The sequence below is a fragment of the Balaenoptera acutorostrata genome, chromosome 10 (genome assembly GCF_949987535.1).
Source record: "Balaenoptera acutorostrata chromosome 10, mBalAcu1.1, whole genome shotgun sequence".
Classification (NCBI taxonomy): Eukaryota; Metazoa; Chordata; class Mammalia; order Artiodactyla; family Balaenopteridae; genus Balaenoptera; species Balaenoptera acutorostrata.
This window is the reverse complement of record NC_080073.1, coordinates 38,945,259-38,956,704: the sequence shown is the minus strand read 5'-3', so window position 1 is coordinate 38,956,704 and position 11,446 is coordinate 38,945,259. Positions and strand designations below refer to the sequence as shown.

Here is an 11,446-nt window from a genome sequence, read left to right as displayed (position 1 = left end):
GGGGAACCCGCGCGGGAGGGACCACAACTCTATCCTGGGAAAAATGGGGAAGCTGAGGCTACCGCAGGGCAGCGACTTGTCCTGGGTCATGCAGCGAACCCGGAGTCAGCTCAACGGCCCGGGACTTTGGGTAGTCAGGGGCCGGACGCGGCCCAGCTTCCAGCTATAGTCCTGCCCCTCCCCCCAGAGCTGCTGTGGAGTGGGTAGTGGGCGTCCGGCTCACCCACCCGGCAGAGTCCGGGGGCGGGGCCACATCAGCCCCGCCGCAGCCCCATTGGCTGCGGCGCTAGGGGCGGGGCGGGGCTGCCAGATGTTGGGGCGGCAGCGACGGCGGGAGCTAGGGAGAGGGAGGAGCCGCGGAACTAGGCGGAGGGTAAGGGCGCCGCTGGCCGGCCCGCGGGGCCCTCTCCGCACCCCTCTCGCTGAAGTTCGAAGAGGAATTGGCAGGCCTGGCGGGGGCTCCGGAACGGGCATGCACAGTGCTCGGCTTGACAGTTTCCTGGGCCAGCTCCGCTGGGAACTGGTGAGGCTTGGGAGCGGTTGTGGCTTGTGAGGACGTGTGTGGGGTGCTCGGCTGCCTTCCTGCCCGAACGGCACTCGGGTGGGGGGGCTCTCCTGAGTGCCCATCCAAGACAGGATGGGGGCGGGGCGACGCAGATGGCCCAGATGGCCCGCGTCGGGTTTCGGACGGTTGGAAGCTGTGCTGGGCATCAAGTAACAGCCGCCCAGCTGGCCGTGCTGCCGGCGCGGCGGAGGAAGTTGGTGGGAGAAACTTCTTGTGGGGCGGAGCAGGGGGCTGCGAGGGACTAAAGAGGTGTGGTGCTGCTATGGATGCCTCCTATTCCAGGCTGGCCTGTACCTCTGTCCTCTATACCCCACCTGGCAGGTGCTCTATTCTTCTCTGAAAGACGCTGCGGGCTTTGGGGAGCTGAATCCCTCAAGAGGCACAGGATGCCCACCCCCCAGCCCTGAGCAGGACTTACTTCCCAATGCAGGCCCGCAACCCTGCCTCCCGCCCTGGTGGCGGGTACCGACTTGCCCGGCGCTGCGTGCTGCAGCCTGCCGGACTGCCACCAGGTCGGCCGATGGGAGCCACACGAGCTTCGTGTGCCAGCGCCCCATGCCGGTCCTGTGCCCACTAGAGGCTTTGCTGCTTAGGCCTGCAGGCCAATCCAGCCCTCCTGGGCCTTCTGTTTTGGAATTGGCCTGACCAGGCAGACAGGGGTGACAAGCACTGCTCCTTCGACTTCTGCCCTCTCTTCCTCCACAGCTGTGTGGCCGGGACACAGACTCACCCCCAATGCCTGGCCCCCTTCCGCAACCCCCCAAACCTGGCCCAGGCATGCGGCTCAAGCACCGGCTCAGGGCCTCAGATGCCTTGGAAGAGGACTCAGCCTGTGGTGTGGAGGAAGAGGAGGAAGAAGCTGTGGTGACAGGAGACAGGGGTGCAGCCTTGGGGGGCCCCAGGGAGCATGCCCTAGACTGGGACTCTGGCTTCTCAGAGGTGTCCGGCAGCACATGGAGAGAGGAAGAGCTGCCTGTACTCCAGCATCCACCACCCTCAGCATGGCACCCCCGTAGACAGCGCCTCTCGGCCAGTGGCATCCCCCTGCCTGGCAGAGCTCCTGCAGCCAGTGTACCACCTGCCCACCGACCACGGCCCAAGTCCACCCCAGATGCCTGCCTGGAGCACTGGCAGGGGCTGGAAGCTGAGGACTGGACAGCAGCCCTGCTTAGCAGAGGTCGTAGTCGCCAGCCCCTGGTGCTGGGGGACAACTGTTTTGCTGACTTGGTGCACAACTGGATGGAGCTGCCCGAGGCAGCAGGTGAGGGGGACAGTGGGGGTGGGCCCCGTGCCCGTGCTCGGCCCCCCCAGTTCCTGCTTGGCCTCTCTGAGCAGCTGCGGCGCCAGCTGGCCAGGGCACGCCGGGCAGCAGTGGCAGGAAAGCGACTGTCATGCCCACCTCGCCCGGAACCCGAACTGCCTGCAGATGTCTCACGCTTTGCAGCCCTCATGAGTTGCCGCAGTCGCCAGCCCATCATCTGCAATGATGTTGTCAGCTACCTCTGACCCTGCCCTCCAGCCTGGGACAATAAAGGCCTTTCTCTGCACTGTCCTGGTTCCATACCCTGAGGCTCCAGGAGGCAGCCTCAGTCCTGCAAGGCACAACTCAGGCAGGCAAATCTAAAGAGCCTTTTCCCTCCCTGCAGGGGTCCCTGTCATGTCCATGTCACACCCCATGTGTCTGCCCCGTGTTCCATCATCCATCCTGTCCACTTACACCTTCCTTCAACAAGCATTTATTAAGCGCCTACCGTGGGCTTGGGATGCATGGCTCAACAGAGCTGGGTGGTGGGGCTGCTGCCTTGTCACAGCTTGTAGTGCAAGGGTGGGAAGGTAACGTCCTCCTTCTCACCCTCATAGCTGAGCTCCAATACCAGCACCCGCTGCCCAGGCTCAGGCACCTGGCGTGTCACCTCCAGCACCAGATCCGTCACCCTGGTGGCATGGGGGGGAGAGGGGTGGGGAGATTGGGTAGGTGAGCGGTGGCAGGCAGAGAGTGTCCTAGCATGGACTATAGGGTGTTGGCGGGCCATAAGGAGCCCAAGCCAGGAGCAGGAGCAGCCCAAGACAGGAAACATCTGAAACTATTTTAGGAGCGGCTGGCGGGGTGGGCAGGAGGCAGGAAGCTGTGAGTCCTCTGGGAGAGGGCCGTGAAAGGGGAGCTGAGCAGGGCGTGAGCTGGTGGGGCTGGCCAAGCAGGCAGCTCCTAGAGGCCTCTCCTCAGGCTCTTGGCCCTCACCCCACCCCCAGCCCATTTGCTGGCTCCATTTGGCAAAAGAAAACTTCAGGAAGGTGTGAGGGGCCCAAATGGGATTGGGAAGAGGAAAGGCTGCTTGTCCCCCACCTCCCACCTCCAGGGACAGAATGAGGTTAAAGCCAGGTGTGGGCTCACCTGCGGGACAGGTGCTGGTCCTGCTTTTCAGGAGACCATCCTGCTGAGTAGAGCAGGGCCTTCCCGTGCAGCAGCATCCTCACCCTCAGCCCATTTAGTTTCTAGAGAGAGACAGGTTAGGTGCCAGCTGGGCCAGGCTGGGCCAGACCTGGGGGAAGGGCAGGAATGGGGCACACCTGGACATGGGCCAGCAGTGACTCCAGGGTCCTCTCGGGCTGCCCAGCAGGCACTTCCAGGCGGTCCCAACAGGTCCACTTCCAGTGATGGAACTGGGGGGCGGTAGTGGGGAGTAGTGAGAAGCTTCTTACACACACACTCTCCCCCTACCCCAGTTACCAATAGCTTATGGCCCCTTTCCTAGGGGAGGAGCTGGACTAGAGGCAGGAAGCAGAAGCCAGGGGGTGGGGGTGGAAGGTGGGATCTGGGCCCAGAATCTCAACACCCTCCCCGCCCATGCTGGGGCCAGCACAGGAAATGGGGCTACGGGGCCCCCACACAGGGAAACAGGCGATCCATCACACAGGCTGGGTGGGTGTGTGTGTGTGTGTGTGTGTGTGTGTGTGTGTGTGTGTGTGTGTGTGTGTGTGTGTGTGTGTGTGTGTGTGTGTGTGTGTGTGTGTGTGTGTGTGTGTGTGTGTGTGTGTGTGTGTGTGTGTGTGTGTGTGTGTGTGTGTGTGTGTGTGTGTGTTGGGGGGGCAATGCTTCCTGAGGAAGCGGGAGCAGGGCCGCTGCAGTCTCTGATAAAGCTGCTTGTTCCTCAAATGCAAGGCTGGATGCTGGGGGTGGGGTAAATCCTGTCCCCTAATCCTTTACCACCAGGGCCTTGGACTACTCATGGGCACATGGCAAGGGGCACAGTGACTCTAGCAGGAACACAGTCCACAGAGGACTCCTCTTCCTGTTCCTTTGTTCCTTCCTTATTTCTGGAGTCTTGGGGTTCTGGTACCCAGAGCTGAGGGCATAAGGGTGGCAGGCAGCCAGGGACCAAGACAGGAGGAGTTCTGCCAGCTCCCCAGAAAACACAGTGGGGTCAAGCTGAGACGAGGCCAGAGGTGAGATGGGGGACCCTTCCCCTCCCCCTCCTCCACGGACAAAGGCAGCTTGTGTTCTAGCTAGAGGAGGGGCCCCTCACAAAGGGGCTCTGTGTGCTGTGCCCTGAGGGACCCCAGGGCTGCTCAGCAAAAGCCCAGTGCTGGCCCATGACCTCTCCCCTCTCCCCCGGTGAGGGAATTCTCTCTGTACCCTCTTCTCTGCCCTAAGGAAATGCCAACTATCGCAGAACCTGGGCACACAGCCAGGGGCATTCATAGCCCTACACTTGAAGGAACACACATGTACACAAGCCCACGTGTACTCACATGCACACACATGCAAGCCCACATTGTGAAAGAGCCCTGCAGTCCCATCTGGCACACAGATGTGCAAGCATGCTCCCTCCATGCCCACACACCACAGGGCCAGGGATGCCCAGACCTGTGTGCACTCACACCTGTGACATGAATGCACACATCCCCACAGGGCTGCACACCCCACACCGGTGGTGGTGGTGAGCTCAGTGCCCTTTAACTCAGGTCGAGGGGGAGGGCCAGGATCCCCATGTTTGCAGGCCGATATTAGGCTCTGTTTGGGGCTAGGGCCCTATTCCCCCTCCCCCTCAGGGGCACTCCTGGGAAGGAGGGAACTGCGGGGGATGTCTGGCTCCACTAATGAGTTAAAGCTGCAGCTCCCCCAGACCCGGACTGTTGGGGGGTGGGGGTGGCTGACGGCTGCTTCCTGTGTCTGACAGGTCCCAGCCTGGCTTTGCAGCAGGGAGGCGACTGGAGGGAGTCTTGAGGACTCCCCCAGAGTCTGGGTCCTGATGAGAGCCTGAAGCTAAAGTAGGGCCTGTTTGGGTAGGTGCAGGGAAAACTCAGGTCTGGTATGGGTGGGGTGTCAAGGGCTCACCTCCTGGATGGCTGGGGCGTGAGGTACCCAGCGGCTAAAGTAGTTTTCAGCCAGGTTCAGGTAGCTGTGGCGAAAGGCACTGCGGGGCCGTGGGCTGCCCACCACCTTATACAGCTCCAGGCCCACCAGGCCAGCCACAGCTGCCGTAGTAGTGGCAATGGCTGGGGTAATCCGGCCCACAATTTGCTTGGTCTGCCAAGGACAGGAGATTTGGTCTGGGCCCAAGGCATAAGGTTAGGGTTTGACCCCCACCTCCAGGCCTGAGCCCCAAGGGGCAGGGTACCTTGGTGCGGTCTGCTGGTGGGATCCCATAGTTCTGAGCTCGCAGGCTCGCCGCTGCCGCCACAAAATCCACATGGAAATCATCGTCCTGTGAGGCCCAAGGCACAGTAGTATTAACATTGTCCCAGTGCCCCTCACCTCAGCCGACCCTGTGCCACTGCACAGCTCTTCACACAATTCGGTGGGGTGGATGCTCACATCTCCCCACTTAACAGATAAGGAGGCTGAGGCTCGGGGAAGATGAGCTGCTTCTGGGGTCCTTCTGGGAGGAAAACTCAGGCCAAGGGGCTTCAAAGCTACCTTCTTAGCTCTTGACCTTCCCCAACAACCTCTCTCGCCCCGCCCTTCACCCCCACTTGGGCTCCCACCTTCTCAAATGTCAAGGGTTCCAGGGGAGGGCCCACAGTCCAGATTTCCAGGGCTTCATGCAGTTTCTTCGACTGCTCAGGGCCTGTCAGGGGAAGGGGGTGTTGGGGCAGTCCTTAGCCCCCATGTCCTGCACTCTTCTGGAGCCTGCTGCCTATCCTTGGTCCCTGCCAAGCCTATCACTTACCACTTTCAGGGAGACCCCTTGATGGATGGTGCAATCTCCTCTCCAGCAGCCCCAGCCCTCACTTGTGTGTGTGTGTGTGCCCATGCACACCTATGTGACTCTGTTCTCATCTGGGGGCCACAGCTAGTTGCTCCCTAGGGCCCAGTGGTTTGTGTTTTTTTGTTTGTTTGGTTTTTGTTTTTGTTTTTTTTGGCTGAGAGTCTGCCAAAGGAATGGGGGTGGGGGAGTGGGGTATGGGTGGGGTAGGCAGCAGGGAGAGGACCTACTGAGGGGCCAGAGGATGAACCCAAGGCTAGAGAGAAGCAAGGTCAGAGGGCCTGAGAGGTATTGAGTTGGCTTCAGGGCCCCCAGACCCCGTCTTCTTTCTGCAGCACAGGCTGAGGAGGGTCAGGCCTTTGGGTGGCAGCACGGGGGGCCAGGGTCAGGGACCTCACCAAACTCAGCATAAGCCGAAGCCAGCTCCAGGTCACTAGCAAAAATGGGGGCTAAGTCCTGTGGGTCAGGCAATGGCAGCAACTTCAGCAGTCGCCTGAACGCAGTCTGGTCCCGTGAGCCAGGCAGCCCATGCATCTGGGCATACAGGCTGGCAGCCGCTAGCACGTAGAGGAGATGCGTGTCCTGCAGTGAGACCAAGAACAGGGGTGGCTGCATGGGCTTGAGCGAGCTTGTGTGGGTGCATGGGGTGGGGGTCACCGCCCATTTGTGGATCTGTTTGAGTGCCTGCCTCTGCCTCCCATGTGGACACCCACATGTGCACAAACACGGCTCTCTCCCTCTCAGCATCTGTGCATCTCTACAAAATATAGAGGTGCCCACCTCCGCTCTGAGGGGCCATATTCCCATCTCAGGGCCGCCAAGGGACTCCACTCACTTGGCTGGCGTCAAACTCCAAGGGCCGGGGACACTGTTTGGGACCCGACCAGAAAAGAGTTCCATCCTCTAGCACCTAGGGAAATGGAGGCTGCTGGGCTCAGCCGGGTCACCCTGAGCCCTCAGCCTCCTGACCCCTAGCCACCCACTTTGTCGGGTGGGAAGCGGCTCAGCAGCTGTGTGATGCCATAATGGAAGCAGAGTTGCCACTGGCCAAGGGCCCAAAGCACGCAGTCTTGCCAGGTCTGTGGACGCTCTCTCAGGACACCCAGCACCACCTGCTGCAGGGTCAGCACCTGTGACTCATCCAAGTGTGCCAGAGACGTGAATGCCCTGCAGACAGAGGAGAAAGTTTGAGGCTAAGCCCTAAGCCTCTTGGTGTTAGGGAGCCTGGACTCCCATTCACCCTTGTTGGCGGTCTTACTGTTGGTGGCAGTTGATGGTCTCGGCAGACAGACGGAAAAGTCCTTCAAACTCATCCCGGGCCCACTGTGAGGGGAGGGAGGAACCATGAGGTGCCGGTTGGCAAAGAGGTCTGCAGCTGAGGACTGAGCCAGGTGGGTAGGAGTCTCTGGGGTTCTTCCCACCTGCAAGGTGTGCTCGGTTGTGCTGGGGAAGTGCCGCACGGTGCAGACAGGGTAGGAGGCATCCTCAGAAGCTGCAGCGGAGGCGGGGGCTCTGTAGTCCTCAGTCACGTGTGGTATGAACACACAAGCACTGCCCAAGGTGCCCTTGGTGCCCGCCTCCAGTAGTGGCTTCAGATAGTGGGTGCAGCGAGCAGCCACATAGCGCCCTGGCGAGGGGAGCAGAGGGTCAGAAGTGGGGCTGCCACAGCCTCGGACAAGGGGTGAGTTCTAGGCTTGAGCACTCACGCGCCTGGAAACTGTCCAGGGCAGCAGCCACGCCATCCACACTGGAGAAGAAGTTGTCCCCATAGATGTGCTCTGTAGTAAGATCCAGCTGGTAGGTGAGCGGGGTCACCTGCAAATCTGAGTTCAGGCGGTGAGCGGCCTCTGCAGCCACCTCCGCCTTTGGCCTCTGAGAAGAAAGCAGGAAGACGTTGGGTGGGGGAAGGGGCGCATTGTGGGAGGACAGTCCAGGACACGGGTGTGGGGACGGGTCGGCACTCACACCAAAGTCCTGGGGCCTGAAGAGAAACTGCCGGCTGAGGTTGGAGCGCTCCACGTGGTCCATGTCAGCAACAGTCACGCCCCCACTGCCGCCGGCACCCAGGCCCACTAGGGCAAAGCCTTTGAGCAGCTCGCAGCCGATAGCGCCAGCACCCACCTGCCAGCAGGAGCAACCTTAGCCAGAGGGCCAGGCCTTGCCCTTCCACATACTCCCAACCTCACCACATAGCTCACCAGGAGGTAGTGCTGGTGGCTCAGCTTCTCCTGAAAACCGGCCCCAAACACTGCAATTTGCCCGTCATAGCGGCAGTCTCTCTAGGGGACACAGACAGGGGTCAGTGATGGCCACTGGCCTGTGCTGCATCTCCCTCCTGCACCCAGTTTTCCAGGTCAGGATCTCGGGACCGTTCTTCCTCTTTCTCCCCCAGTCCTGAGTTTGGATAAGGCTTGCACCCCTACCCCAGGTTCTCACCGGTGCATAGTCCTCAGGATTGGGAAAGGGCTCCTCATCTTCTGGAAGGCAATCAAGGGCATCAAAGTACAGCCACTGGTCCAGGGGCATAAACTTCTTGGAGACTGCCTAGAAGTCAGCACTTCAGTCTGGGGACTCTTCCCACCTCCTAATCCCTTCAGATCCTGGCTGAGGGCTGCACCCAGGTTGGTGAAGCTCCCAGGGCCGCTATCTGGTATTGGGCACCCTGTGGCACCCACACCGACCTCTGCACCCTTCCCAGCCCCGCCCTGCCTCTGCCTGTGCCCACCTTCAGCACTTCCTGAGCAGCCACTGCACCCAGCACGGCTGCCATGGGGCTCAAGCCACCAGCACTGCTCAGGGCAACTGTCCGCACCAGAGCCTTATCCAGCTGCTCTTCCAAAGGCTCTCCTTCCGTCCCCTTCAGTGATTCCAGGGCCTGGGCTAGGTCCACCACCATCTCTGCATCAACCTATCGGGTAGAACTCTGTGGGTAAAGCAGCCCCAGCTTGAGCTCCACTCCGCATTTGAATCCTTCAGGCAGCCAACCACCCTGTTCCACAGAAGAGGAAGCAGAAGCCTGAGTGGGAGGGCCCCACTAGCGGATGCCCGGTGCCAGACAATGGCCCTGGAGGCTTCCCCAACCTGGGGGCACCTTCCAGGCCAGATCTTAGGGGTTAGGAGTAGCATGGGTCCCCAGGCTTTGTGCTTGGCCCTTCCATGGATCCAACCTCTGGTCTATAGATAGTGTTTATCATCTCCTTTATATGAGTGGGAAACTGCTTCTGGATTCAGTCTTGGATCTGTAAGACAGTCATTGTTGCCTCCTAGTAGGTGAGGCCCCGTTAAGACAGAGGCTGGAGGGAGGGGCAACGGGGCCACTCACAGGATCCCAGGGCTTAGGAGGGCGGCCATGGAGCTGCTGAAACTTGTGCAGTGCATGGAAGGCCTGATGCAGGCAGTGGGCACGGTGAACTTCCTGGGGACTCTGGGCCACAACACGGGGCTGAAGCAGGGCTGTGTCCAGGGGCTCCTGCAGGGGGCACTCGGTTCAGGGTCATGTCCAGAACACTGCGGGTCCCTCGAGGCACCCAAGCTCCCCAAACTCAGATGCACTTGAACTCACGTGGCTCACAGTCTTGGGTCTCTTGACCTCAGTGACAGCCCCACCACGCAAGTAACGAGAGAAAGTTGTTGTGTCCCCAATCTCCAAGGTCCCATCCCCTAGGGGAGATCGAGCCTGGTCAGTATGCCCTCTGAACCTGAGTAGTTCCCCACACCCCATCCTGTCTTGCATCTACATTCTTGATGTTGCTCCACCCTGAGGAAGGGGGAGGGAGAACTTATCTCCAAGGACCAGGTTATGTCCACCCCCAGTGGGGACCTGGGCACTGAGCCTGGAGTTGGAGTGGGGTTGACTTAACTCTGCACGTGGAGAGGCCGAGGAGCACAGCCGTTGAGCTCCACCATGCCCTCAATGCCTGAGAAAGTCACCAAATCCCCACTGTTGAAGCGGTGGGCATCAGCCTCTTCTCTCAGAGTGAGAATGCCAGGGGAGCCCTGGATAAGAGGTGGCTTGCTCAGGGCTGCCTGTCCCTGCATTCCACAGGCTCTGGCAGCCCCTCCTTAGTAGGTGAGCACCCCCCACATTAGCACCCACCTGGGAGATGTGCTGGATGGCAGCCATCAGGGGTTCTGCCTCTGTAGGGTCCTGCACAGTGAAGTCCTCACCAAAGTCACAGAACAACTGCCTGTGGTGGGGTGGGAGGGGTCACTGAGATGGCTCAGTGGTTAACTGCCACAGTTGTGGTGAAGGGTGACGTACACTAGGGCAAGCCCAGAGGAATTGGGAAAAGAATGCTGGGAGAGGCTTGGAAGCTGGAGTTTGAAGGGTTTACTGGATCAAGTCTGGAGGCTGGGGTAGAGGAAGCAGACAAATGGGACTGGGGACTGTATAATCAAGAGGGGATGCTGGGACAGGCCTGAGGTTGGGTGGAGGGGCTCTAGAGCAAGCCTGGAGCTGGGGACAGCACTGGGACCAGTTGCTGCCTGTGATGTGGCAGGCTAGGTAAGCCATCTCACCCCACGAGGCCTCGGGTGTCAGCCACCAGAAAGCAGACTCCGTGTTTATGGCAAATGGTGCCCACCTTCAGCTGCTCCTGTAGCTCCGAGGCAGTCAGCACCACCACCTGGGTGGACCTCATGATCAGCAGGGCCAGAACCACTTCAAGCCCACCCTGCTGCTAAAGGCTGGAGGGGGACACTGGGCTGGCCTGGAGAGTAGGGCTGGGAGGGTACCTGGAAGTCCAGCAGCAGGTCCTCAGTGATGTCACCTGTGTGGATGCACACCTGAACAGCTCCATTGAGCTTAGCCAGAAGTTCTTGAGATGCCTCAGCCCTGCTCCTTCCCAAGTCCTGCTCAGAGAGGAAAAACTAAAGAGAGACCCAGTCTGGCTTTAGCAAGGAGTTTTCTCTTGGGCCCTATCCCCAAGGGCTATGGTCTGGAAACCCATAGCCCCCCAGGACCCTCACCTGGGCAGACAGGTCAGACCAGCAGGTAGGGTGGGGATCATGAAGAGTGAGACTGCCCACGCCCATCAGGACCAGGTTTTTGGCCACCTCAGCCCCCAGGCCCTGCAGGCCTGACAGTAGCACCTTGGCTCCCTGAATCCTCTGCATGGCTGGCAAGCCCAGCACATACCTGTGAGTGGGAAGTAAGAGGGCAGGCGATTGGAGATCAGAAGTCAGAAGGCCACCCCGCTCTCCTCCCCACCTCGGGCCTCACAGCTGCCGCGAGTACAGCTCTTCATCCAGCGACTTGGAGGTCTCCAAGACATCCATCCTGAGGCCTGGGGCCGGAAAACAGGCTGCAGCTCTTACAGATAGGGTTTCTGTGTGGCAGGCAGTGCCAGCAGGAACCAGTGCAAACAGGCACTAAAGCTAAGGAGTGAAGCACACTGCCGGTCACAGCTTTCTTCCTGGCTCCTCTGTCATTTCCGGGCAAAGCAAAGTGAAAGTGAAGCTAGACTGAGCAGGCTCCTGGTCCTGCCTCCAGCCTGTCCAGCACAGCCTAGCCTGGCAAAGAAAAGTTCTGGCAGCCCTAGGGCACTGGCAAGGTAGGACAGAATTCCTGGATCTGTTCCCCCTCTGGGAGAGCAGGTATTTCTCTTGAGAAAGGCGGCAGGGCCATAGGCGGGATCCATGCGGTCTCCTGTAGCTCCCTAGATGTCCTGAAACC

The 11,446-nt window shown here is 60.2% G+C and overlaps 2 protein-coding genes across 6 annotated transcripts; one reads left to right on the top strand and one right to left on the bottom strand.

Moving 5' to 3' along the window:
- Positions 1–323: 323 nt before the first annotated feature.
- On the top strand, positions 324–2,112 carry INKA1 (inka box actin regulator 1). Its single transcript, XM_057555168.1, has 2 exons — positions 324–523; positions 1,271–2,112. Exons 1-2 carry the CDS (start codon positions 473–475, stop codon positions 2,069–2,071), a joined length of 852 nt encoding a protein of 283 aa, XP_057411151.1. The 5' UTR covers positions 324–472; the 3' UTR covers positions 2,072–2,112.
- A 177-nt stretch (positions 2,113–2,289) lies between these two features.
- On the bottom strand, positions 2,290–11,446 carry UBA7 (ubiquitin like modifier activating enzyme 7). 5 transcript variants are annotated; one of them, XM_007168714.2, is made up of 24 exons: positions 10,994–11,446; positions 10,741–10,909; positions 10,507–10,623; positions 10,291–10,397; positions 9,869–9,959; positions 9,633–9,768; positions 9,335–9,432; positions 9,095–9,241; positions 8,498–8,680; positions 8,209–8,316; positions 7,971–8,051; positions 7,738–7,893; positions 7,479–7,644; positions 7,194–7,399; positions 7,031–7,095; positions 6,756–6,939; positions 6,608–6,682; positions 6,171–6,354; positions 5,552–5,634; positions 5,185–5,271; positions 4,902–5,093; positions 3,134–3,226; positions 2,958–3,058; positions 2,290–2,500 (listed from the first exon to the last, which is right to left on the bottom strand). In XM_007168714.2, the coding sequence occupies exons 1-24, from the start codon at positions 11,047–11,049 to the stop codon at positions 2,371–2,373; spliced, it is 3,015 nt and encodes a 1,004-aa protein (XP_007168776.1). In that variant the 5' UTR covers positions 11,050–11,446; the 3' UTR covers positions 2,290–2,370. The 5 variants fall into 5 exon arrangements, with proteins under 5 accessions (XP_007168776.1, XP_007168775.1, XP_007168778.1 ...); XM_007168713.2 differs by having other exon boundaries at positions 10,507–10,641; positions 10,994–11,445; XM_007168716.3 differs by lacking the exon at positions 10,291–10,397 and having other exon boundaries at positions 10,741–11,446.

Coding starts and splice junctions, on each gene's coding strand:
- INKA1 (XM_057555168.1), top strand. CDS start 473: ATGCACAGTGCTCGGCTTGACAGTTTCCTGGGCCAGCTCCGCTGGGAA. Junction 524..1,270: donor GCCAGCTCCGCTGGGAACTG/GTGAGGCTTGGG, acceptor CTTCCTCCACAG/CTGTGTGGCCGGGACACAGA.
- UBA7 (XM_007168713.2), bottom strand. CDS start 11,049: ATGGATGTCTTGGAGACCTCCAAGTCGCTGGATGAAGAGCTGTACTCG. Junction 7,400..7,478: donor CCTGGACAGTTTCCAGGCGC/GTGAGTGCTCAA, acceptor TCCCCTCGCCAG/GGCGCTATGTGGCTGCTCGC. Junction 3,059..3,133: donor CACTGCTGGCCCATGTCCAG/GTGTGCCCCATT, acceptor GTCTCTCTCTAG/AAACTAAATGGGCTGAGGGT.